This window comes from Macrobrachium rosenbergii, chromosome 23 (genome assembly GCF_040412425.1).
Source record: "Macrobrachium rosenbergii isolate ZJJX-2024 chromosome 23, ASM4041242v1, whole genome shotgun sequence".
NCBI classification, from domain to species: Eukaryota; Metazoa; Arthropoda; class Malacostraca; order Decapoda; family Palaemonidae; genus Macrobrachium; species Macrobrachium rosenbergii.
The window spans coordinates 18231281-18258373 of NC_089763.1; the positions used below are offsets into that span (position 1 = coordinate 18231281).

Sequence of the window (27093 nt, forward strand, 5' to 3'; positions counted from 1 at the left end):
GAATTCCTGTTCTCAACTAAGGATCTTAAAGATCTAGGAGTATTCCCAGTGAGGATTTATAAAAACTTTGAGCCAATAATAAACAAACACGAACTAAACATAAACATCTACATAATGAGAAATACATTTAATGTTTCATATAATTATACAATAACATCTAAATTCAAATTACACATAATCCTATCAATACAGCATTCATACGGATTTCTCTGAAAATTCCAGCAAAGAATGTTTACAACTTTAAGTCATCATAATTTCTTCAATGCTATTAGATGTCTATTGAGTTATCCGCTTGAAATTAAAATACTTATATCAGTGTTACTAGTGATAACATGTAATGAACGGAAGTTCAAGAACTTCTGCATAGTTTCCATCTCTAATCCTAAGAAAAGAGTATTTCCCTTACCTGAGGGCAGGCATGAATGTCAACAACCTTAGATGGAGCATGCGTACGGCGGTGCCTTTGGAAAGAGTACTGCCAGCTAGTCTTGTATTCACAGTCATGACATTCAAATATTTCTTGTGATTCAGAATCATTGGTGGCCTAAGAAATAGAATCAAAACAAACATTAATTCAAGTTTAAGCAGAAAGTAATCAATGTATGTCAACAATGCATATGAAACCCAGAAGTTAGAATCTTTACAAGAAACTGACAGTGCACAGTGCAGTGTTAATATATTTTCCATACACAGTACAGTATGTATGTGATATGAAGTTGGCAAAACTTGCAGTCATAATAACATATAAACAAGCAACACTCAGATCTATGGAATTTATATCTGCACTAAAATCAAAAGCCTATTTAAAGAAACACATACTTCTCCACAAAGCTAATACTTAGAATGCATGAAACACAAAAATATTACATAATCACACAATTCATGGATTAATTTCTTTCAAGCATTTACAAACACATATGGGTGTGCATATGTACTTACAGGGCGCTGTTGTTTAGGTATTTGATGTTTGACCCGTACATACGTTTAGTGAGCAACTTCTTATCATCGCACGTATAGGCACAAAGGTGACAATTAAGAACCTGCATTGCATGAGACATTTTGTGACGTCGTAAATGGCTGGCACGGATGGACACAAAACTACATTCATTGCAACGGTACAATGCTAACCCCTGGAAAAATAAAAATGACATTTTTATAATAAAATAAGATTTTATATCATACTTTACCTGTTGTTTACATATAGCTGTATTCTCGATCTCGACAGAAAATTCAAAACTGGCGGTCCCTTTAATATATGGTCAGGTGATACGACTACCCCGCCTCTACCGGGGTACCTGGATCCATTTCCATCAACAACTAATCATATTTTTCTATGTCCCCTTGTCCCTTGCGGGGAGGCGGGTGGGAATGTTTTATATATAAACAACAGGTAAATAGTGATATAAAATCTTATTTTATTATAAAAATGTCATTTTTATACATGAACTTACCTGTTGTTTACATATAGCTGATTGCCACATTGAGGCGGTGGGCATGGACAGCTGTAAAGTGTTAAAATGGAAAAACCTGAGATCATCAGGCTAAGAAAAAACGCTCTTAACTTTGGATCCTTACCTGCTAAGGAAGCTGTTTTCTCTCGGTTACTGCCTCTGTAACCTGCTATCCTTGAGTGCAACATGGGCCTAGTAGCTCAGACGCAGGTTGCTATATGGAGAAAGGTCTGTTGGCCCAGCCGTCTCGACACAATCAACAAAGCATATAATGCCCTGCTCAGGCGTACTACTCAAAGCATCTACCATCATATCACCCAACCATAAAAACTCACACCAACCTATTAAAATTAGACCTACTAGGCCCATCTAACCTCTTAGGCTCTAGTAGTCGACCAAAAGAAAAATCTTCTGCACCCAAGGAAACTAAGGAGAGATCTAGAGCCTCTGGTTTCCCCTTGCCCATCACCGTGTCAGACGCAATAAAGGGGCCCAACGTACTGCAGTCTTCATATGGTTTGGATCTGTCTCCAGATAATGCGAGGCAAAAACAGACGAACATCTCCAATAAGTTGAACTTAGAATGTCCTTTAAAGCCATGTTCTTCTTGAAGGCTAAAGAAGTTGCAATAGCCCTAATTTCATGAGGCCTCACTTTAACTAAGGGAAAATCCACATCCCTTAATTCTGTGTGCCTCCTGAATCAGTTCTTTCAAAAGGAAAAGCAATCCCATTTTTAGATAGAGGGTTCTTGGGGTTCTTAGTTGAGCACCATAAAAATCATGAGTTCCTCTTACACTTCTGGTCCTGTCCAGATAGAATTTCAAAGCTCTGACCGACAGAGAAGTCTCTCCGTTTCTCTTCCACTCAAGGAGGATAGGCTAGGAATGGAAATTCCCTTGGCCATGGATTACTAGGGTTTTCGTTCTTAGCTAGAAACCCAAGGTGAAGGGAAACTACAGCCTTATCCGCACAAAAACCAACTCTTTTTGTCCAGAGCATGAATCTCACTTACTCTCTTTGCCGAGGCCAGTGCCAAGAGAAAGAGAGTTTTCTTAGTTAGATTCCTAAACGGAGCAGGAACTCAAAGGCTCAAAAGATTTGGAGGTAAGCCACTTTAGCACCACATCCAAATTCCAATGCGGTACACGAAGAGATTTGCCTTTAGTGGTAGCAAAGATTTAAGGAGTTCTGCAATATCTTTGTCTGAGGAAAGGTCTATACCTCTATTCTGAAAATTGCCGCCAGCATACTCCTATACCCCTAATCGTGCTGACAGCCAATTTCTTCTCCTTGTGCAGAAACAAAAGAAAATCCGCCACCTGGCTTAGAGTCGAGAAGTGGAAGACACTCCAGACTCGAGCACCACTCCCTGAAGCGCTTCCATCGCTGATAGACCTTTGTAGACGAGGGCCTGGTTGATTCTAGCCATTGCCTGCGCCACTCTTCTAGAGAAGCCTCTCCTCCTGTAGAGTCGCCGAGAGAGTTCGAACCCTGTCAGATTTAGATCTGACGGGTTCCTGTGGAACTTTCTGCTGTGCAACTGGCACAGAAGGTCTGGTCTGAATGGCAACCTCCTTTGGCCAATCCACTACTTTCTCCAGTAGCTCTGGAAACCATGATCTTCCTGGCCACCATGGAGCTATAAGGGATCATTGACACACCTTTGTGTGCTCGAAACTTTTTCAGGACTCTCCCAGCATCCTGAAGGAGGGAATGCATAAAGGAAGAGACCCGACCAGTCCAGGAGCATGGCATCCACCGCTAATGCTTCTGGGTCTGGAACAGGAGAGCAAAGAGAGGTAGTCTGCGGTTTTCCTCGTTGGTAACAGGTCTAACATGGGAGTTCCCCAAACCTTCCACAGGCCTTGCAGACTTTCTGGTGGAGGGTCCATTCCGTCGAATGACCTGGAGTGACCTGCTGAGGATATCCGCTCTACGTTGAGAGCTCCCGGATGAAGCGAAAGTTACTAGCTCTATGTTCTTGGTTGCCGCCCACAAAAGCAGGTCTTTTGCGATCTCGAACAGAGAGAAGGAGTGAGTGCCTCCTTGTTTCTTCACGTGACGCCAGAGCTGTGGAGTTGTCCGAGTGCACTACTATCTTTTGTTTTCCACCAGAAGCACGAAATGTTCCAAGGCTAGATGAATTGCCTTCAACTCTTTCGCATTTATGTGCCAGTCCCGTTGGGAAGAAGACCAATTGCCTGACACTTGAAGATCTCCCCAATGTTGCTCCCCAACCTCGTCTGAAAGCGCCGGAGAACAACATCAGGTCTGGGTTCCTCTGTCTCAGTGACAAACCTCGATCTAGTTTGCTCCTGTCGTTCCACCATGACAGGTCTTGCTTTACTTGAGTGGATAGAGGAAAAACAAACGAATCCGTGTCTTTCTTCCTGTTCCAGATCTGCTGTAGGAAGAACTGAAGAGGTCTCATGTGTAGCCTCCCAGACTGACGAACATCTCTAGCGATGAGAGGGTGCCTAAAAGGCTCATCCATTCCTTGGCAGAACAAGTCTTGGCTGCCATCAGGTATCTCACTTTCAGCAGGCATTTCTCGATCCTTTGAGACGTCGGAAAAACCTGAAAGAACTGAGTTCATCCGAACTCCCAAATAAGTCAAGTCTTGAGATGGAGAGAGTTGTGACTTTGGAAGATTTACTATGAGTCCCAATTGCCGGTAAGAGAAAGGGTCCTTTGTAGGTCCTTCATGCATTGGCCTTTGACGGAGACCGGATCAGCCAGTCGTCGAGGTAAAGGGAAATGTGAATTCCCTCTAAGTGAAGCCATTTTCGCAATTGGAGCCATCGCCCTTGTGAAAACTTGTGGGGCTGTTGATAGGCCGAAGCAAAGAGCCCTGAATTGAAAAGCCCTGCCTCTGAACACAAAAAAACGTAGGGAATTTCCTTGATCTCGGATGGATAGGTACATGAAAGTATGCGTCCTGAGATCGAGGAGACACCATCCAGTCTCCTTCCTTCAGGGAATTGATAACCCGACTGTGTGGTTTCCATCTTGAATGGTGTTTGAAGCACAAATTTGTTCAGGCGCTTACGTGAGGACTGGTCTCCATCCTCCTGACGATTTTGGAACCAGAAACAGGCGGTTGTAGAACCCCGGAGATGAAGGTTCGAGGACTGCTTCTATGGCTCCCTTTGAAGGAGGGAAGAAACTTCCCTCCAACACCACAAGTTTCTCTTGAGTCCCTGGATGATACGTTGGAAGTCTACTGGCTAAGACTTTAAAGGAGGACTCTCTGAGAAGGAATGGCAGCCTTCTCTCAGAACGTTGACCACCCAGGGTTCTGCTCCCTTGGCCTCCCAAACTTGCCAGAACGACTTTAGTCTGGCTCAGACTGCTGCATGAAGGACCTTGAACTCATCGGTTGGTACCCTAGCTTTCTGGGGATGAGAAGAGAATTTTCCTCTTCCCCAGCACGGAAAAGGGTGAGAAGGAGTACCCGAGAAGGCCTAGAGGATACAGGGAAAGAAGGCTTGGTACTACTGGAGTAAGTCGAAACCTGGGTCTTTTTCAAGAATGAGCCAGTAGGTCTTGAGTAGACTTCCGTGAGAGAGCCTCGAAATTTCCCTAACTAACGGGCGGGAAAAAGGGATTCCTTTAAGCAAAGGAGCAAAAGAAGAGCAGATTTCTGGTTCCTGGAGACTCCTCTCGCGACAAAACTAAATCCAATGAGCTCTCTTCTTCAAAATGCCGGTAGCAGTCACTGAGGCAATTTCTGACGTTCATCCGTGATGGCCTTGTCCAGGCAGGCCAAAATAGCATCAAGATCTGTAGCAGTCTTGGGGGAAGATCACAGACTTTCACTATCCTGCTCAAGGCTCCTATAGACCAGTCAATAAAAGAAAAGATCTCCCAAGATCCTATAGGAACTCTTCACCAGATGGTCAATTTCCAAGACGAAGCCGACTTTGGACTAAGAAAAGCTGAGCGACGCCGGGCAGAATCCACAAGGCTGGAGAAATCCCCTTGAGAGGAGGCAGAGTCTCCCAAGGAAAAGACTTCCCCAGTCTCATACCACGAACGAGACTTAAAAGACAGTTGAGAGGGGGAAAACAGAAAGATGTTTTACCCTGAGATCTTTTCTGCTCAACCATCCTTCTTGCCTTGGAGAGCTCTTTCGCCAAACAGACAGGACCAGCTTCAGAAATCTAGAGGAAGGAGGTTTAAAATCCTTGGCAAACTGCGTGAGTCGGAGACGAAGGGGAAGCTGGAGCAAAGTCTTCTTGAAAAAGTTCTTCAAAAGTTGTAAGAGATGCTTAAAGTTGGGCGTAGGAGCAGACGGAACATCATCTACTTCAAACATCGGAAACTGGGGAGAGAATCTCTGAAGCAGTTGGAGCACCGCGGATAGAAACGTCTCCAGGAGCCAAACTTGCGTTAACCTCTTGAGTATCGCCGAACGCCACCGAGGCGCCAAGAGCCCACCCGTCAGCGTATCCAAACATGAGCTGAGAGGAGTCAGGAGCCTTAGAAGATCCGAGAGCAAAGAGGCGCCAAAAACCACGGTAGCGCTAGAAGCGCAAACATTGTGCGCCTTGAAACGTGTTTGGAGAGGCGCCAAGCGCCAAAGTAGCGTCGTGAGTGCGGCGATGCGGGCGGAAGTGACGCCAGGAGCGCGATCGGAAGCGAGCCAGGCGCCAGCGGAAGCGGAGCCAGGCGTGGCGAAAGGAAGCGGCGCCAGGTGCGTGAGCGGAGCAGAGACCGAGCCTCAGTTGCAGAAGGAACCTGAAGTGCTGGAGCTTTAAAGCCTTCGAAAAGTCTCAAAATCTTGTCCAATTTGTCCTCTTGCGAAAGGGGGCCAGGAACCGGAGGCATAAAAGCCGACTTGGGATCCAACGGAAGGGAGCCGTTACTTGCATGCTAACAGGAGGGGATCCGCGCCGCCGCTTACGATCCAGAGAACGACATCCGGACTGCCTGAAGAAGAAGAGATCTCTGGGCTATCCCAAAAGCTACAAGACGGAAGAGGAGAACGTGCCGAAAGTTTCTTGATAGGAACTTGACTTGGAGAGGAAGCTCTGCGTCTCTTCAGCGGCCTACTAGACTCTGACTGCTTCCAACTCCTCCTCGACGAACAGAAGCACAAGAAGACACTTCCGCATCACTTTTACTATAGCGAGCTGCAACAGCCTGGGACGCAACAGGACTGTTAGAGGGAGCAACTGCTCGTGAGCAGACCCCACTCGCCTCCCTTCGGCTTTGGCATGTCTTCTCCTGAGCCCTGGGAGCCGGACAGAGGCCTAGACCTAGGAGAACGAGGGGGACGAACAGTCACCTCCTCCACAACACTATCACTCGCAACACTTCGATGTCTAGACATCGCACTCACATCCTGGCCAATCTTCTCTATCGCAGAGAAAAGAGCCGAAATCTTACCATCAAATTCTGCCCGAAGGTCTGACACGGTAGTGGGTTGGAAACAACAGGTTCCGGGGCAGGAAAAGGAACAGGAGGGTAACAGGAACAGAACAAGAGGCAATACTACTCTACTCTGGGAGGAACTTCTGGCCAAGCCTTACGTGCCTATCTTTTACTTAATTTTGCCTGATATTTAGCCAACTTTTGCCAATCAAGCACAGACAAAGACGAACATTCATCACATCTATCCAGATTCGTGCACAATTTCCCTCTACAGTTAGAGCAAGAAGAGTGAGGGTCTATGTTAGACCGAGACATTCGAGTTTTACAACCCCCAATATCTAATTTGAGATCCTGAATCAGACATAACTAGAAAAATCTCAACCAAAGCCAAAAAACAAGCCAGAACCGTCAACAAAAGTGGGTACTTCACCAAAGAAGAAACGAAAAAGCACCGATGAATTTCCTGAAGAGGAGCAGACGACTAGTCGCCCGGCCCCGACAGAGAAAATATGATTAGTTGTTGATGGAAATGGATCCAGGTACCCCGGTAGAGGGCGGGGTAGTCGTATCACCTGACCATATATTAGCGGGACCGCCAGTTTTGAATTTTCTGTCGAGATCGAGAATACAGCTATATGTAAACAACAGGTAAGTTCATGTATAAAATTAGAATATTACATATATACTAAAACTGAAACCATACTTACACTCCAACCTAACACTATATTACCCTGTCATAAACATAATTACTTCTATTACTGACCCAGTAGGGAGGAACTCTCAGCAGAAAGCCTTGAATAGCACATTTCAAGCAGTGGTACAGATTCTTTCTGCTTGTGACTTTTCATATGGTTCCCCTAAAGTTTCGTTTGACAGCCTAAACTTCATCAAATCAAACCACGCCTTTGATCTCTTCTCTCCTTGCCATCTATTTTATTCCTTTTCTTACATCTTGTTCAAGAATGAATCCTTCAGGCCAGACCTGAGACTTAATAAGCTATGGATATGATGGAAGTGGGTAGTCCACTATTACCTGCCTTGAAGTAGGGAACTCCTAGATGGCAGCAAAACTTCATAGCCGCTCCCAACTATATGCTATAAGCAATGAATCAAGCTAACCTCTGCTGTACAAAATACAAACAACATCCTACATTAACCTGCATACTAATATTCTAGTAATTTTTAAAGCTGCCTTCCTACAAACTCCTGGGTGTAAACTAAATATAATCTTTATTCTTATATGCAAGTAGCCTCCCTCTAATATATATCAAAATAACAACCATTAGTCACCTATTACCATGATGATGAACAGCATCATTATCATGATGTCACCTCCAAGAACTCCAGTGAACTCAGCTTTTTAAAATGCACAATACATTTTTTGCACTTCCATTTGGAGGTACCATTTATTCATGTGAGTGGCATCACTAAAACAAGAAACAGGGCATAACATAGGCAAGATTGCCTTTAACACGTCATTCATTAAGGACAATCTTCAACACAGAGACTTCTTAATAGTAAAGATGTGTATGAGAAAATGTTGGAGTGCAATATAGGAGGAAAATATTTACACATTTCAGTAACTGCATCACTGTTACATGCACTTATTTAGGGGAAAGACAGGGGATTGGGGACATGCAGCAGTTAAGTACCAAAATTGCTACATGTGCACTGGTGCCCAGTAGCTGCTCAAGATTTTACCGTACTAACAGACACATCAAATTTGAAAACTTGTTCTTTATCTGAACCTCTTCTCTCAATTCTCCTCCATCATTTTTCATTTTGTCTCTTGCTTCTCTAGTTAACAGCATTATGAATTATACAATCAAAGGTAACTGAGAGTTTACTAATGCTCTGATACCACACAGATGCTCAGACTGTTTGGTGCCAACATCTGCTCACCATTAGTTGTCCAGCATCTGTTTTTTCCTTGTAGCTGACTTATGTCTGTCAAAATACAGTAAGATATCCCAGAAGACACTGAAATTAGGAAATGGGCTTACATCATAGTGATTGCCATCTCTCTATAACCATTAAATACAGAGATCATTAGGTTTTCTTTCTGTAAATTTAAATGTGCTATGGTATCTGTCTCTTATTTCTCTCCATCTTCTGTATTTTTACCCGTTGCATGGCTATTCAATGCAACACAAGTAATAATTAAAACTAAAGGTTTTTTCCTTATATGAGCATAAACCCATTTAATACCACATCAAATATTTGCTTTACTATTTTCATAACTTTGCTTTACTATTTTCATAACTTCAAATCAAAATCATTAAGGCTTTACAGGGTACTAATGCAAAGAATGAATGTAACAGCAGAAATGCCCTATCACTTACCTTGTCATGCAGTTTCATGTGCTTTATAAAATGATTTTCTCTCATACTCTTGTACGAGCAAATATTACAGGAAAACTTATATTTAATTTCTTTTGGGGTACTGCCTTTGACAGCTTTGCTCTTCCTCAAAGCTGGATCTATTTTTGTTTCACAAACTATTTCACTACTCTTGCTGTCCATCCCAGCATCTTTACACTGACCCTCTAAGTCTTTTGATTTGATATGGCCTATTTCTATTTCTATATTTTCTTTATTCCGTTCAGTTCCATTAGAGGAAGATTTTAAACGCCTGGTCATCCTTTCATCGGCCAATCTTAGTGTTAATTCTTCCTGAAATGAGGATGCCTCATGAGTAGCATCTGCCTGAGTGACTGGCAGTGTTATGGATCTGGTATCATCTGGACCGCAGGTTACTGCAGGACCTAATCCTGAACTTGGGCCAACAGTAACTAGTAATGCTGGACTACTGCTTCCAGGTTCCATTTTCATAGTATCAAGAATCATTTCCACAGACTCACTGGGTAATCTTTCACTAACATTATCAGTACAACCAATGTTAGGCACCCTTTCCAAAGGGCCACTTTCACTCTTAACTATTATTTGGCAATGATTTTGCATTGGCACTTTGCAACTTTCAGAAAATTCTTGTAGCACTTTAATTTTTTCACAGTTTTTCTCTTTCGGACTTGAAAGTAAGTGTCGCCGTGACTTCCTGCGTTGTGGACGAGGCTCTGGAGATAAAGGGCGAGACAGGACGGAATGGTACCGGCGTGCAGATCGATCCAATCCAAGAGATGAAGCATATCTAGTCATGGGGGGAGATGGAATCAACTCACACATAACTCCAACTTCCCTTGTACCATGTTTTGAAGTTACCTCTGTATTAGGTTCCTCATACCCACAGAGGACAGACTCATCACTTCCACCTCTTATTCTGTCTATTTCTTTAAGAATTAAGTCCTGCAAATAATATATGATTTACTGTTAAATTATGAAGGCCATATTTTATCAACTTTGACATTACCACATATATTACAAGCTGTAAATCAACCAGTGAGTCAAGTTACTCAATATTTATTTTAACTTGAAAATATTTAAACTCAAAAGAATATTTACATGAATACTAAACTTGCAGTGAGATGGTCAACCTAATAAGAAAAAGCCTCTTTATTTCAAAAGATTTATTACTATCTTCAATAAAATATTTTGGAATTCTTGCTCCTCAATATTCAAATATTAAGAAACATTTTTCATTTGCATTTTCAGAAAAAAAAACTTACTCTAGAAGCCAGAAGCTCAACTAATGAACCTGAGACAACAACTTGGTTAGGACCTGTCTCTGTTACCCTGACACCTCTTGTAGCTCCTTGTTGGTGTAGACTGAGGAATATGCCATTATCTGTTCCAATACCAAGCTCTGATATCACATCCTTGTGAAGTGTAGCCTCCACTCTTTCAAAAGGCTGAAAAATGATGCAAAATTGTCAAGACAGGTTTGGATAACTAAAACAGCACAGAATATAAAAAATGAACTTTCTCCAGCTTACAGCATACAGGCAGTCCCTGGTTATCGGCGGGGGTTCCATTCCCGATGGTGTGACAATAACCGAAAATTGCTGATAACTGAAAATCGGCAATAACAGCACTTATCGGTGCTGCTGTTAAGTGGGGATCAGCACCGATAAGCAGAGATCGGCGGTGATAAGCGGAGATCGCTGCATGTGGGCACCAAAAATCCAGTTATTGTTGTCGCTAGACAAGTGCCATAAAACTAAATCGCCAATAACCGGGGACTACCTGTACTAGTAAGTCACTTCATGAACATTAGAACCTTCTACATAAAACAGTCAGAGGAAGTAAAACACTTGTCCTTATACCTACTTCATATAAACCTTTTGAAGATGAAGGAAACCTTCTGGTCCAGTCTTTCACAAGATGAGTGTAATCTACACCTTTCTTAGATATGTCTGATAAATTAGCCTTCCAGATCCTCTGGCCAATGTCTCCTGATCCTCCTCCCCCTTCATCTCCATCTGCAGTTCTTCTCTCAGAGTAACGGCTAACATGAATCTTACTGGAAAATACATGAGGAGAACTCTGGCAACTCGGATGCCCTACAGGGAAGGAATTGCTGTTCGCATGGGCTCGAATAATGTGTGTTGGTTCCATCAAGTCACCATTGACAACCATGTCCTCATGAACCTGAACATCAGTCAATATTGGAGTCCACCTCTCTTTGGGCAAGATGTTCAACTTTACTTTCTCTAAAGGACCAGAATCTGGAAAAATGTAATGAAGAAAAAATGTAAAATATCAATCATTCCAAATAAAAAAAATTTAAGATGTGAACTTAGTGCATTAGCTGCACAACAAATGTTTCAGATCTATAAAAATATGTTATAAATTCCCACTGAAATGCAATAGTTTTCTTGAATCCAACTGTATCTTTTCTTATGTTATTTACATGGTGATATGAGCAATCAACAAAATTCAAAAGTTTAAGATATTAGTTCTTACTCAATGATGGTGATACATCTGCATCAGCTATAGTAATGACAGTTCCTCCAAACTGATCTGTAAAGTCTTCCTGATTAGCTGACAGGCCAATAAATGTCTCTAAACTATCAACGCTCTCTAAGCTTATTTCTGGGTTATGGGAATCTTCATCGTCAGGTTTTCCATAAGGCTGTAGTCCAACAGATGAAGACTTCAACGAATCAATCTGCAAAGAAATTTGGTATAATCAGTTACACCCCAGCTACTTACCATAAATTTTCAAGTCGACTAGAAAATCTCTGACAATATTTATTAGTGCTACTGGTCCTAAGAATATTAAAATTTCGTGTGATACTGTTGAAATATTTATTCCACATATGATTCTCAAATTTGGATGCATCTATATCAACAACCACCATGATATAAAAAACTTTAATAAGTGAATGTTTTCGACTGAATAAACCCAAAAACTGTTTGAGAGGTAAGCCTAAATCAGCTTAACATCAAGAACAAACCATTATACTGTACCATCAACAGTGTCTAAATATTACATTCATGTAAACCACAAGGACATAATCTTTGCTATCAATCATCTGAAACTCTAATTTTCCAGATCCCAAATTATTATCTTCCTGCTCATCTCCTAAAAGCAGCTGTGTTAGCCAGATTGTACTAAGTTTGATTCATTCAGAAATTTTGCTCTGTTAAAATTGTTTCATTCTTAACTGTAATTTCAAGTTTCTACTTGCAGTCAGTCAATGATTACACTAGAACAAAAGCACGCTGAAAATTCTAATTTTTCTTTTAGGTCAGTTAATATGACTTTTGCATGGAAAGTACTAGGGATACCACAAATAAACTTGTGACAAATAATGAAAAACTGCAATTAAACCTTATATAAAGTAGAAAAAATATTTTGCTGCACAAAAAAATCAAGATCATCAAACAACAATTAAATGCTAAGAGATCAGGGGGTATAATGACCACAGGGCACTGGGAGGCAGTTCCTCTCATGGATAATTATGGGTATACAGTAAACGCCCCATATTCGTGGTCCCACTATTTGCGGACTCACATATTTGCAGATTTCTCTGTGGAACGTATCTATCCATTATTTGCAGAAAATTTGCCCATTCGCAATATTTTTCACTGAGAAATATTCACTCATTACTGCATTTTCATATTTTCATGACTAAATGCACTTTTTGTGATAGAACTATTAAAATGCTTAGGTACAAGCATTTTTTGAGTTTTTCTTTTTTTGTTTAAACTATTAACCCTTTAATGCCGACTGGACGTATTTTACGTCGACAAAAGTTGTCTGTCGGGTGCCAAGTGGATGTAAAATACGTCGACCACAAAAAGTTTTTTTAAATATTCGCGGAAAAACTTATAGGCCGCGTTTGCGAAAAATTTTAAATCACGCGCCTTGAGGGATGCTGGGAGTTCAAGGATCACGCTGTTGTTTTGTTTACAAGCATGACCCAGCTGCACATGCGCAAATTTCTTTCTTATCCCAAAAGAAAGCATCAGCTAACTCTGCTGAAAATCTCAGAAATTCTTTAGTCACTTTGTCGTAATTTTTGCACCATTTTCTATTAGCCTTTACATAAAGTTTTATATATGCAAATGTGCACAATTTCATGTAGAATACAACAAAAAATAACTCATGGTTGTAGCCTTTATTAATTTTGACATATTTTCATATAAATCACGATAAGTGCCAAAATTTCAACCTTTAGTCAACTTTGACTCGACCGAAATGGTTGAAAAATGCAATTGTAAGCTAAAACTCTTACATTCTAGTAATATTCAATCATGTACTTTCATTTTGCACCAAACGAGAAGTCTCTAGCACAATATTTCGATTTATGGTGAATTTTTGAAAAACTTTTCCTCACGTCCGCACTAACTTTGCTGAAAATCTTGTAAGAGCCTGACGCCGTCTCTTCCAAACACGTGTGTTCGGAAATCAACGGAGTGGACAAGACAACAAGAAGCATCTCATGTTTTCTTTCTAAAGGAACGTAATTTCAACCAAACAATATTTCAAAATTTCTCCTAACCATTGTTGTCTTGATGTATGTACAATCACCACTACTTGCATTGCCATGCAAGCATTCTACTCATGTACTCATAATGTTCCAACGAATCTTCTGTATCAAACTGTGTGTATGTTTCTGCTTGTAGAAGACGCCAAACGCCCGCCACTCCGATGGACGATTTAACACACAAACACACACGTGTTTGGAAGAGACGGCGTCAGGCTCTTACAATCTCAGAAATTCTTTAATCACTTTGTCGTAATTTTTGCACAGTTTTCTATTAGACGTTACATAAAGTTTTATATATGAAAATGTGTGCAATTTCATGTAGAATACAACAAAAAATAACTAATGGTTGTAGCTTTTATCAATTTTGACACATTTTCATATAAATCATGATAAGTACCAAAATTTCAACCTTCAGTCAACTTTGACTCGACCGAAATGGTCGAAAATGCAATTATAAGCTGAAACTCTTACATTATAGTAATATTCAATCATTTACCTTCATTTTGCAAAAAACGAAAAGTCTCTAGCACACAATATGTCGATTTATGGTGAATTTTTGAAAAAAAAAAAAACTTTTTCCTTACGTCCGAGCACGCTAACTTAGCTGAAAATCTCAGAAATTCTTTAGTCACTTTGTCGTAATTTTTTCACCATTTTATATTAGCCGTTACATAAAGTTTTATACATAAAAATGTGCGCAATTTCACGTAGAATACAACAAAAAATAATTCATGGTTGTAGCTTTTGTCAGTTTTGAAATATTTTCATATAAATCACGGTAAGTGCCAAAATTTCAACCTTCGATCAACTTTCACTCAACTGAAATGGTCGAAAAATGCAATTGTATGCTAAAACACTTACATTCTAGTAATATTCAATCATTTACCTTCATTTTGCAAAAAACGAGAAGTCTCTAGCACAATATTTCGATTTATGGTGAATTTTTTAAAAAACTTTTTCCTTACCTCCGAGCACGCTAACTGTGCTGAAAATCTCAGAATTTCTTTAGTCACTTTGTCGTAATTTTTGCACCATTTTATATTAGCCGTTACATAAAGTTTTATATATGAAAATGTGTGCAATTTCATGTAGAATACAACAAAAATAACTCAAGGTTGTAGCTTTTACCAGTTTTGAAATATTTTCATATAAATCACAATAAGTGCCAAAATTTCAACCTTCGGTCAACTTTGACTCGACCGAAATGGTCGAAAAATGCAATTGTAAGCTAAAACTCTCACATTCTAGTAATATTCAATCATTTACCTTCATTTTGCAACAAACAGGAAGTCTCTAGCACAATATTTCGAATTATGGTGAATTTTTTAAAGAAACTTGTTTTTATGTCCACGCGTTACGAATTCATGCATCATTTTGTGAAAATATTTTCTCTGTGTTGCTTTGATCGTTTTACAATTTGTTATATACCAAAATCATCACAATTTAGTGTACAATACAATGAAAAAAAAATAGCTTATTAGCTTTAACCGTTTTGCTCACAGCGCGATTCGTATACAATTATATATGACTTTTTTTTTTGCACTGTCATATATTCCAATATTTACATATGATAATGATATCTTTTTTCATTTCTGATGGTTGCATACTAAACTTCAGGCAATGAGAAAAAAAGGAGCCAAAAATGAACTCAATCTTAAAAACTAAGCGTGCTGTGATTTTTTGATAAAAACTTTCTTTCCGCTTTGGCGCTAACTCCCAAACCCCGCCGGTATACGGCAGACACTTTTGTAAATAGAGGCTCGGCGTTTAAGGCCCTGTCCACACTAGCGGGCACTGCCCGACGGACAAACACTGTTCCCATAACCGTTTCACTATACTGACCGACCGGGTACGGAGCCAGAACGATTCGATTGTCTGGTAACACTGCTTCAGAAGCGAGAGAAAATATAAACAGCTGGAAGTGCCCGACGGGCATGCCCGCTAGTGTGGACAGGGCCTAAGGGTTAAAATAGGCAGTTCTACATATTTTTAGAGGGGTTTTAAGTATTCGCGGATTTTAGCTATTCGAGGGGGGGGTGTGGTACTCATCCACCGTGAATACGTGGGTTTGCTGTATACTTTGAAATATGGCATTTTCATAATAAAATTAAGTTTTATATATACTTACCAAGTAATTACATACTAATGTGTCTACCTCGCGCAGCAACTTTTTGAATTTAGTGGTAACACTTCTTTTTTGTTTTTACCTAGGTGACAGCCCCGCCCACTATCGGGGAACACAGGAACAACCTGGCCGCTATTATTCAATTTGTTTGCGACCACATGTCCATGAGAGGGGAGGAGGGCAGGCTTTGATCCTGTAATTATTTGGTAAGTATATATGAAACTTAAATTTATTATAAAAATGTCATTTCCATGTAACTTACCAAGTAAGTAAGCTGAATCCCACAGTGAAAGGAGGTGGAATACATGGACATATTCTACTCCAAAACATTTAGGCATGATAATGACTTTGAAATAGAAAAATGTGGCAGCAATGAATGCAATGCTTGTTATTTCCTTACCTGGTAAGTGAGCAATTGCAGGTGAATACTGCCTCTGGTTGGTGCTCACCTTAACCCGTAGTGGAATGGCTGTTGAGCCATGGGGCACCTCTACTTAAGTGGGAGCTTTGTAGCGGAGGATATGCCTGATGGCTAGCAAAGCATATGATAAGGTGCCCTTGCCCTGGGCACAGTGCCAAGATAAAAAAAAACAAGACAGACAATGCTGTCACCTATTCTGAAAACACTTGATAAAAAAACCACAATCTATCCACTAGGACTGGTGGATACTCCAGGTACCTTGTACCCCTAGGCTCCCCAAAACTTTAAAACCCTACACCAAGATGAAAAGATAGGAGAAAAAGAGTGCTTCCTATAATTCTTCACCTAATACCATGCCAGCCATTGATAATGGCCCCAAAGTACTGCAATCATTGAACACTGTTTCTACTTCCCTCAAGTAGTAAGAGGCAAAAATGGACCTGCCCTTCCAGTAGGTCGACTGGATAACAGAGGACAAGGACATGTTATGTCTAAATGCCAATGAAGTAGACACTGCTCTGATGCCATTTGCTCTCACTTTAAAATTTGGTGAAATGTCCTCCTGGAGCTGTGAGTGTGCTTCTGAAATCAAATCTCTCAGGAAGAACGACATGGCCTTCTTTGACAGAGGACGAGATGGGTTCCTTACTGAACACCAAAGGTTACTATATGTACCCCCGATCTTTTCTGTCTTCTTCAGGTAGTATCTCAGAGCTCTGACTGGACAGAGAACTCTCTCCTTCCTCATGACCAAGAATATCTGTTAAGTTCTTAACTGTAAATGAATGAGGCCAGGGGTTGGACAGGTCCTCGTTCTTTGCCAGAAAGCCTAGGGTGAAGAAGTAAACTGCATCTCCTTGAGAGAAACCCACTCTCTTGTCAATGGCTTGTATTTCACTCATGCATTTAGCTGTAGCTAAAGCAAAGAGAAAGAGAGTCTTGCGTGTCAGATTCCGAAGAGAAGCAGACCGAAGGGGCTCAAAAGAAGGGCCTATCAGCCATTTCAGGACCACATCCAGATTCCAGGAGACCAAAGAATTGTCCTTTTTCTGTTTCTTCCTATCGAAAGACTTAAACAGGTCCTTAATGTCAGAGTTCGAAGCGAGATCCAGGCCTCTATGATTAAAGACTGAGCCTCAGCCCTCTTACATTGATATGTGAGCCCTGTTGATCTGGGGTCCAAGTCTGGGAGACTTCTTGATTGTCTAGCAGGGCTCCCCCAGCCTATGTCTGAGGCATCAGAACAGAAGTCTAGGTCAGGGTTCAGAGGATGAAGGGATTTCCCTTCTGACAGCCAACACTGCAGGTCCGACTTGATCTCCAGGGTGATCAGAAAAAATGACTGTCCAGCTGTGTCTTTCTGTTCCAGCTGGCCTTCAGGTAAAATTGGAGAACTCTCATGTGTAATCTGTCCAGTCTGACAAACATTTCTATGTAGGTCAGAGTCCCCAATAGGCTCACCCATTGTTGAGCTGAACAAGAAGAAAAGGCTAGAAAATTTTGGACTGTCTGAAGGCAACTGGATTTCCTCTTGGGGGACAGAAAAGCCTGAAAAAGTGACATTTTTAATTAATTTGTAATTTTCCTAACATACATATGGATAACTTTCGGTGAAGCTGGAAAGTCCAGCCATTAAACTTCTGCAAGGCGGTTATGGTAACAGTTACCTATGGTAGGGGCGGAAGTACCGCCCACCCAACTGGTATGCATTCAGTCTCTTCAGTTTACCTTTTGGCTCAGGTCAAAGAATGAGGGGTGGTAAGAGGTGGGCCTTTTATGTAAAGACCTCAGGTTTGTATGTTAGGAAAAATACAAATAATTAAAAATTTGTCACTTGTTCCTACACGAACACAAACCCTCGGTCTTTACGTACAGAGACTTACTATTGGAGGGAAGATTCCAAGTAATTCTCTGATCTGTTGAACATATGGGATGTTCAACTGCCAGACTTCTGGGCAATGAATCAAGGGGAAGTATGAAAACCCTTGAATTGAAAGGTACAGACGAACCCACAATATTGAAGACTATGTAGCTAAAAAATCAACTGGCTTGCCCATAGTCAGCCCTTCTCTCTCCTTGCTAGAGAGAAGAAAGGAAATGCTTCTATTAATCCAAACAAAAAATGGATTATAGACAGGATACTCAGCCAAGCAGATCACCTGCATGCACGCCAGTCCAGCACGTGACGGCTTGTTCACTCTTCCTCTATCCACTGGAAGAGGACAGAAAACAGGAGGAAGGTAGGAAGCCAGTCCCGCCCATACCTTCTCCTTGTAGCCACACACCTTAGGCGAGATGCAACCTGTCCTAAAGAATTGGGTAAACCACATGACTTATTGAGCACCTACCAAGGATCCAAGGAAAAGGAGTCCAAGGACCCAAGGGCAATAACCTAAGGGAAAAGGATAAGAAAGTGAACTGCACAATTACATCCTATCCTAGTATCAGACCGACAGGTTCTTCCTCAATGCCATAGATCAATGGATGACTGCGGACCCTAGAGATGTTGCTTCAAAAGTACTGATGACCACCATGAAATTGCAGGGTACGTTTGGAAGGTCATTTCCCTAGGCAGAGAAATGATCTCTTCCCTATGGTCAACACTCCAAGGTAAGAGGATATGCACGTGAATTTCACAAATACATTCTATCCTGGTACTTGAACTACGTGTCCTTTCTGAATGTGACAGACATATGGATGACTTTGCCTTCCAGAGATCTTACCCGAAATGTACTGATGACCAGTAGGAATTTTCACAGTAAGCTTGGATGATCAGAGTGCTAACTAGAAAAAGGATCCCTTTGCCATTGTTTTTTGGGCAGCTTGAAGCAACGAACTAGTTGTTAGCTTTGGGTTGAAGGGGGTAGAACTATGTGGGTAACACAGAAGTCCTACTGTCTTTGGTACCACAGGACCATCAGAGAGAAAATTATCAATCAAATTGGTAACCTTCGAATATGTAGAATAAGCAAATCAGAACAGAGCCAACAACAGGAAATCAAGAGAAGAGTATGATCAATCTCCTTTTGAGGTTGAGCAAGAACCAGAAGACAAGATTAACCATCCTATCCCCTGATTTCATCGAAACAGTGCCATCTCCCTTTAGATTCCTAGTTGGTCATCATACTGAAGGCACTTCTGTCTGTCCAAGTACTACTGCTGTCACAGACCTGACATGTCAGATCTCATCGATACCAGAAGCTCAAGTGGTTTAGCATAGCTAAGAACCATTGATAAAAATTCCATGGACATGAAAGTTCTTCTTGTATACATGCTTTTGGTATGAAAACCAATCTGATAGAAGAAACTGACAAGGGAAAGTAGGCATGCTCAGTCACTTCACATTGCCAAAGAAGTGGAACTCCTGTACCTGTGCATGGGTATAGACTCCAGTGACAGAACTTGTCTGACACACATCCCTCATCCTGGACTGTGTCTGACTGATGTCTGTTGTGACCATGCTACTGCAACCCCATTCATCAGCACTGTATACAGAGATGATGATAGGATAACCCCAGGGGATGTCCTTTGATAAGATGTTCCATGTAGAAACATGCTTAGTACTCTACTGTACACGGGCTTCACACAGCCAACAGAGGAAATGTTCTAGTACTGTGAATGGAATGTGCATTGGCAACAGAGGAGACTCCCTATGATGACATCAGTAATCCACCCAAAAGAGCAGTTGTCTTATGATGATAGGACACCCCGTTGACAGAGGATATGTCCTAGTACTGTCAATGGGATGTGCATTGACAACAGAGGAGACGTCCTATGAGGAGATCCCCTATGATGACATCAGAAGTCACTCAAAAGAGTTGTCCTACGATGATAGAACACCCTGTCGACAAAGGAGATGTCTTAGCAATGTCAATGGAATGTGCATCAGCAACGGAGGAGACATCTTACGAGGAGATTCCCTTTGATGACAACAGTAAGCTACTCAATAGAGGAGTTGTCCTATGATGATAGGGCATCCCCCCTTATTCATATATTGTACAGCACTGAAGTCAAAGAGAACTATATCTGTTCAAGCAACAAACCATGTCAGCCCCATGCAACGGGTTTGTCACCACTCCTCACTCCCTTTGCTCGAGAGAGAAGTAAAGGCTATATATAGAAGTCAAAGAGAACTATATCCGTTCAAGGAACAAACCATGTAAGCCACATGCAATGGGATTGCCACTCCTCACTCACCTTGCTGGAGAGAGGTAGAGACTATTGAGAAGCATATTTGTATGTTGTATGGAACATAAAAATGTTGTAACAGCATGATTGCAACTCACTTGCATCAAGCCAGTTCCAGAGTATGATCTGTCATTCTTCAAAACCGTCTGTGGGTCAAAAAGAGGAAAAAGGGAAAGAAAAGAGGCCAGACACCTCACTCATTCCCTCTTCTACACTATCATCTTAGGGAAGATACAAACTGCCCTGCCTGGGACACTGCATGAGATACACTATCTGCAGGATGAGATACACCATCTGTTGAGCAGCCATCACCAGATCTGAGGAAAAAGTGTCCAAGGACCTGTGGGCAAAGTCCTTCTGGTAGAAGGAAGTGAAAGTGGTCTGACGAAGTCAAGCACCAGCATTCAAAATTCTATGAACAGACAAGTTCTTCTTAATGCCAGAGAGAAACTTATCCCTCTGATGTCCCAACAAGTTCTTGAGGAACAAGAGATATTTTGTCATCTGTCCTCAGCCAAGAAAATCCAGAGGTGCCTTGAATCCTTTCTTGAGCTTAGAAGGCCTTCAACAACAGTAGGAGCGATCACAGGTGGGGATTTAAACTTCAGAATTGCATACACTTATTATTGAACTCACGAATGAGATCAATAACCACTTCATAAGAGGAAAAAAAACTTATACTTCAAATCCCCCATTTCCTATGGTGAAGGTAAACACCATAAGGTAAAGGGAGAGAGAGAGTTGTCTTGACTGGAAAAAGAAGACCTCTTCTGACATGAAGGAGTCCCAACATCCCCCACTCTTGACGAGTCACGTCCTCGGAATCATTAAGAGTAATGTCCATGGACATGAGAAGTCATGTCCCTGGCGTGTTAAGAGCCACATCCACGGACATGTTAAGAGCCACGTCTGCAGATATGTTAAGAGCCTTAATATCTTAGGAGCCTTAACACGTCCACGGATGGACTTGATAAAGTTGTTCGGGCACCCATGGGCTCTCTGTAACCACTGGGGATATGGGCGTTTGGGCAACAAGGGGCGCTCAAGAGAAAACAGGCACTTGGGGACTGAAGGACGATTGGGCGCTAACAAACGCTTTGACATTCTCGGGTGCTCGGGCAACACCTAGCGCTCGACACCCAAGGAAACTTCAGACACTGTAGGGAGTTTGGGCGCCAGAGGGACCTTGGATGCTGGAGGCCGCTCGGGAGAAGACGCCTTGGAAGATGAGGAGCGCTTACGAGAAGTAGAGCGTTTGGGAGCCAAACTCTGACTCTCCACCAAGGGGGGCCACTGAAGAAAAACACTCCTGACTGTCCCAGTGACTACAAGAAGGACGAGGGTTACACACAGGTTCCTTGAATCTCTTGCAAGTCACTGGAGGAGAACACAACACACCCACCGCACATCTTTTCAGAGGATATAATTCGTCCACAAAGTGCCATTGGCGTCTGGGACTAGACTCATCCGAACTTGATGAAAGACGATGTACATCCAAAGATATGCCTTTCCAGAGGCGCTCGGCTGCAACCTGGGTTTCAGCAACAGGTTCAACCGAGGGGGCAACTACCCATGGGCAGACCCCATCAACCTCCCTTAGGTTACCAGTAAGACTCCTCCCAGGTTTAGGGGAGTATGCCATTGACCCTTGCTAGGGGAATCAATGGGATGAGCAGCCCCCTCCTCCACTAACACTTCACTAGCGCTAGGCGCCACTGGGTGCTCCGAACCACTCTTATTATCCATTAGGATTTTCACTGAAGACGCTAATTGGGCAATGGATTCCACTATTAATTCGAACCATTTATCAATCTTCAACTTGAGGCTGGCAATGGGGTTGGGTTCAGAAGCAAGGGAGCCAGGTAAAGGAGAGGGTGGAACAGATGGAGAACTGGGAACAGGGTTCACAGAAATCACAGAAACACCAGTATCGACATTAACATTAAAATTAGAATTAGGAGATTCCTGGCTAGCTAAAGACTTACTAATCTGTCTAGCAGTCACCTTCCTCTTTTTATCCCCAGCCAGTTTATTCAAATGTGACCTCAAAGTCTTCCACTTCTTACTGTCCCAGTTTGAACACTTTTTACATCTCAAATCCACTCAACATACCTGTCCCCTACAGTCTATGCAGATTGTATGTGAATCGTAGGATTCTTTAGTCAAACGAATATTGCAGCCTTTGCTGCAATACCTAAAGCTAGTTGAACTTGAGTCTGATATTACAAAGAAAACAAGTCAACTAAAAGTCACAATCGGAAAGTCACAAATTCAATTAATAATGTTCCAAAAAGAAACCTAACTCTATCTAAGCATGCCACAAGGCTACCAATACAAGAATACTTCACTAATTTATGAAAAGGACAATTGGAAAAATAACGACATTCCAAAACAAAGCTGCTGCTAATAGCTGGTGCAAACCCATCAGCCAGCAGAAACAAACTGAAGCTCTTTTGCCAGTTGTTCCTCTCTTTCCCTGAAAGTGGGCGGGGCTAGTCACCTGGCCAAAACAAAATAGCACGACCAGCGAATTTCAAATTTAGCTGCCGAGCGAAACTAACAGCAATCTAATTACTTGGTAAATTACTTATATAAAAAGCTACATTCACTGGAATATTGCAGAGAGCTTTGCAAAATGATGAGTACACATACATTAGTAGTACCAAGTCCCCAAATGCAGTGTTTGTGAGTCACATCGCTATAAGAAAAAAAGATGAATGATGCTAGATGATGACATTACCATTCAAGCAATATTTCGGCCTAGGCACTCTTTTGTTGCAAACAATAAAAGGAAGAAAAAACCATTCATATATTTCTTGTTTTTTATACATATTGTGGGTATAACCAAGTACAGGGCAATTCTGCTTCAAGATGACTTAGACAAAAATTAGTGAACACCAGGTATTTAAATATGAATTTAGACTTTTACATAGCAAATGTGAGATGAAATGTAACACAGTTGCATACATTTGTAAGAACACATAACCAAAATGAAAGACTTGAATTGCCTAATTTCAGTTAAATTAATTAAACTGACCTTAATACATATCCATGATTGTGTAGATACATTTTAAGAGGAAAAATATGAAAGACAAGGCAAAATTTAATAAAGAATGTCATACTTATTCATAACAAGCCACCCCACATTCCTGTTAATGGGTGTAACTGATAGACCCTATGGCTACACACAATTGAACTTGCAATCACTAACCAGGGTTAACCTCACTTTTCTAAATAATAATTATTCCTATATGCTGCATAAACCACAATTCTTAGCAATATAAAAGATGAAAATGGGATGAGTGTGTCCAAGCTCAAACAAAAAGTTCCTCTTCTCTCAAGAATAACTTTCATCTCTCAGCTCATCCAACATGTAACAAGTAATAGTCGTACGTAAAATACTGTAATGAGTTTATCCCTATGTGAACACAATATTGTTGCACTCATGAATGAACATACAAAGGTTTTGCATAGCAAAAGGTTGATTTGAACTTAAGAGCCCTATTTTACACAGCAGTTATTTCATAACACTACCAGCTCCCACCTGTTCACTGGTCTGCCAAACAATAACAGCAGAATTCTTATCTTCTCCAGATGCTTCTTCGCCTATAACTGAAACATCAGCAAGAGGTACCACTCTTGCCTCACCATCATCTCTTATAACAAGTGCTCTTCTGGAGCTACTGGACCCATCCATCTGTAACAATAATAAAATTTGTAAAATAAGCTTATAAATACAATTTTTTTTTCTCTTCCTCAGCAGTTTGCACATTTACATATAAATCCTGTTTCTAAGCAACACAACAAATCTTAGGCTTCTATCCCATAAAACTGTACCTTTTTGGTACAGTATATCCCTAGAGTACTAAATATGCTCTAGGAAAACAGGAGGGCTCAAGGTTGTTGTGATCTATATCCCTTCATGGAATACTGTACAGGCAGTCCCCAGTTATCGGCGGGGGTTCCATTCCGACGGCGTGATGATAAGTGAAAATCCCCAATAACTGAAAATTGCTGACTTTCGGTTACTGGCACTCTGTTAGGTCTGTATCGGCGCCAATAAGCAGAAATCGGTGCGTGTCGGCGCTGAAAATTGCCAATTTTTGTCGTTAGACAAGCGGCGAAAAATTAGATCACAGATAACCGAGCCCGCCAATAACCAGGGACTGCCCGTATATCATTTACCTACGATGACAATGACATAAGAGACACAGCATATCATTAACTTAATCAATCAATCATTTCCTGTGGCACCCAAGGGGATGCATAGGGCCTCTATGAACTCATGCCACCACATTTTGTCCTAGGCTAACTCCACAAGATCTCTCTTACACTCATCTCCTGCTTCCTGCCTCATTATCCTCAACCAAGTCTCCTTTGGCCTACCTCTACCTCTTCTACCAAGGGCAACCCACCCTGGTGTATCTTGTACTAATCTCTGTCTTTTATACACATAACCTAGCCACTTCCAGCATGGAAACCTAACATACTCATCAACTGGCTGCACCCTCATTACTTCTCTAATTCTGCTTTTTGATATCCTATTCCTCTAACTAATTCCTAATATTCTTCTGAGCGCCTTATTTTCAAATGCTAAAAATTTACTATCAAAGTCAACTGCCTACCGGGATCACGTCAGGTACACTGACATTACTAACCTCGAAGGGGTCCTCCAGAAGGTTAAGTAGTCCATTTTGAAAAAAGTATTAACAATGGCAAACAAATTAAAATAAAAATATTCCTAACCATTACTTTATAAATTTTGATTTTTGTATGCACAGAAAAATCACTATTATATTCCAAATATTTTTAAGCATTCCCATTGCCTGATGAGCCTTTTTTAATCATTCCATAAATTCTGTGCTCAGAAAACCATCCTTATCTAAATGAGTACCTAAATATTTAAACTTATCCACTTGCTTTACAACCGTGCTTTCAATTGGGCAATCCTGTGCATTTTCAATATTCAAATTCATGATTTCAGTTTTTCCATTATTTATAACCAAACCAACCTTTTGACCTTCACTTACTAGATGATCCAACACACTGCATCTTTTCTGGTCCCTCGCAGATCAAAACTAAATCATCAGCATAATCTAAGTCCAGAAGTTTCCCATTTTCTCCCCAAAGCATAGCTGCATCCTTTTCTCTTTTAACCCTTCTCATAATGTAAACCACGACCAACACAAACAATGGAGGAGACAGAATGCCACCCTGAATCACACCAGACTTTACTTCAAACGGGTCACTCAAACAACCAGCACTTGACAAGATGTGCCCTCATGCATGTTCATAATAACCCTCACAAACTTTTCCAGTATTCCATAATGCCTCATGATTTTTCCTATAGTCTGTCTCGAAATGCTGTCAAAGGACTTTTCAAAATCAACAAAACAAAGACTTAACAGAGTTTTCATTTCATTAGCTTGCTGCATTAAATGCCTAACTATCATTAACTACTATATCACAATTAGGGAATGACAACAAAACCTGGATACTGTAAATAACAGTAGAACTTGGACAGTCAGTACAGAAACAAAACAAACTATTTGAACAAGGGGAGTAAATAAGGTTATGTATCCCTTTTATTAACCTAAACATGTGGGAAGGGATGGGGGGAGCCAGATAAACTCTGCTAATACCAAGCCCAATACAGTAAATAAGGATGGTTGGAGTCAAGAGGGGCACCTGTCCATAAACTATCTACTAAAACCAATCGTGAAATCAGTCATTGAAGATAGAAACAGCTGGAAAAGGCTCATTAAAAACAGCAACCTCAACAATCTATTAACTGAGAAGAGGAAGAGGTATTCCTTTTATCATTTCAAATATTCAAGTACAATATTATTAATCCTTCTAATTTTGAATAACACTAATAGAGTACAGTATGTATTCCTTGGTGTGTATTCTACATAAAAGAATGTATTCCCATTCATAAATCTAGTATGCTTTACATTTGTCTCCAAAGCATGGCGGCCTAATTCTACCTTTTCTGTTGTTATCGGTTAAAAATTTCTTCCCTTTTACCACAAAAAACATAATTTCCCCATGCTTTTGTTTTCCTACTTCTAATACTTCCCTTCATTCCAAAGGCAATGTTACTGCTTTCATTCTGATTAAACTCTTTTCTTTTCTCACTGACCATGCTTTTATTTTCATTTGGGTGGCCATGCCTATTTTTACAATAACAAAAATATGGAAACCATAAACTCTGTACTGTCGGCAATACCTATACAGTATTCATAAATTACAATAGTAATAAAAAAAACCTGAAAAAAGTGTAATATGTACTTTTAGCAACAGACACTAGCACTCAGAAAAGCTTATCTCTGTGAAGGCCGCTCTGAAATGTATAAATACACTTGTACCACTGAATGGGCAAGAAGCATGTAATATGAAAAGGATAACATAATGATTGTGGTCCAAGCATGTAGGGTTTCAGCTGTCTAAGACAAAATGGTTTCCATGGTAATATACAGTATTATCAAATTTTCATCAATATGTGCCAAAAACCAAACACCTGGGTTCCCAATAAATGTGTTCACCCAAGTTCCTCTGAATCCATATACCTGTTCTTGTGATTGTTAACATAAACACATGCACACTCAAATGATAACCATTTCTAACCTGGTAGAGGT

General features: G+C 40.9%; 1 protein-coding gene across 1 annotated transcript in view; it reads right to left on the minus strand.

Moving 5' to 3' along the window:
• Positions 1-27093, minus strand: part of LOC136851327 (uncharacterized) — a 55000-nt gene that overhangs the window by 26120 nt on the left and 1787 nt on the right. The window contains 8 exon segments of the mRNA XM_067125358.1: positions 407-544; positions 940-981; positions 984-1130; positions 9172-10131; positions 10452-10634; positions 11053-11450; positions 11689-11893; positions 24000-24152. Of these exon segments, the coding sequence (XP_066981459.1) occupies positions 407-544; positions 940-981; positions 984-1130; positions 9172-10131; positions 10452-10634; positions 11053-11450; positions 11689-11893; positions 24000-24152 (2226 nt within the window).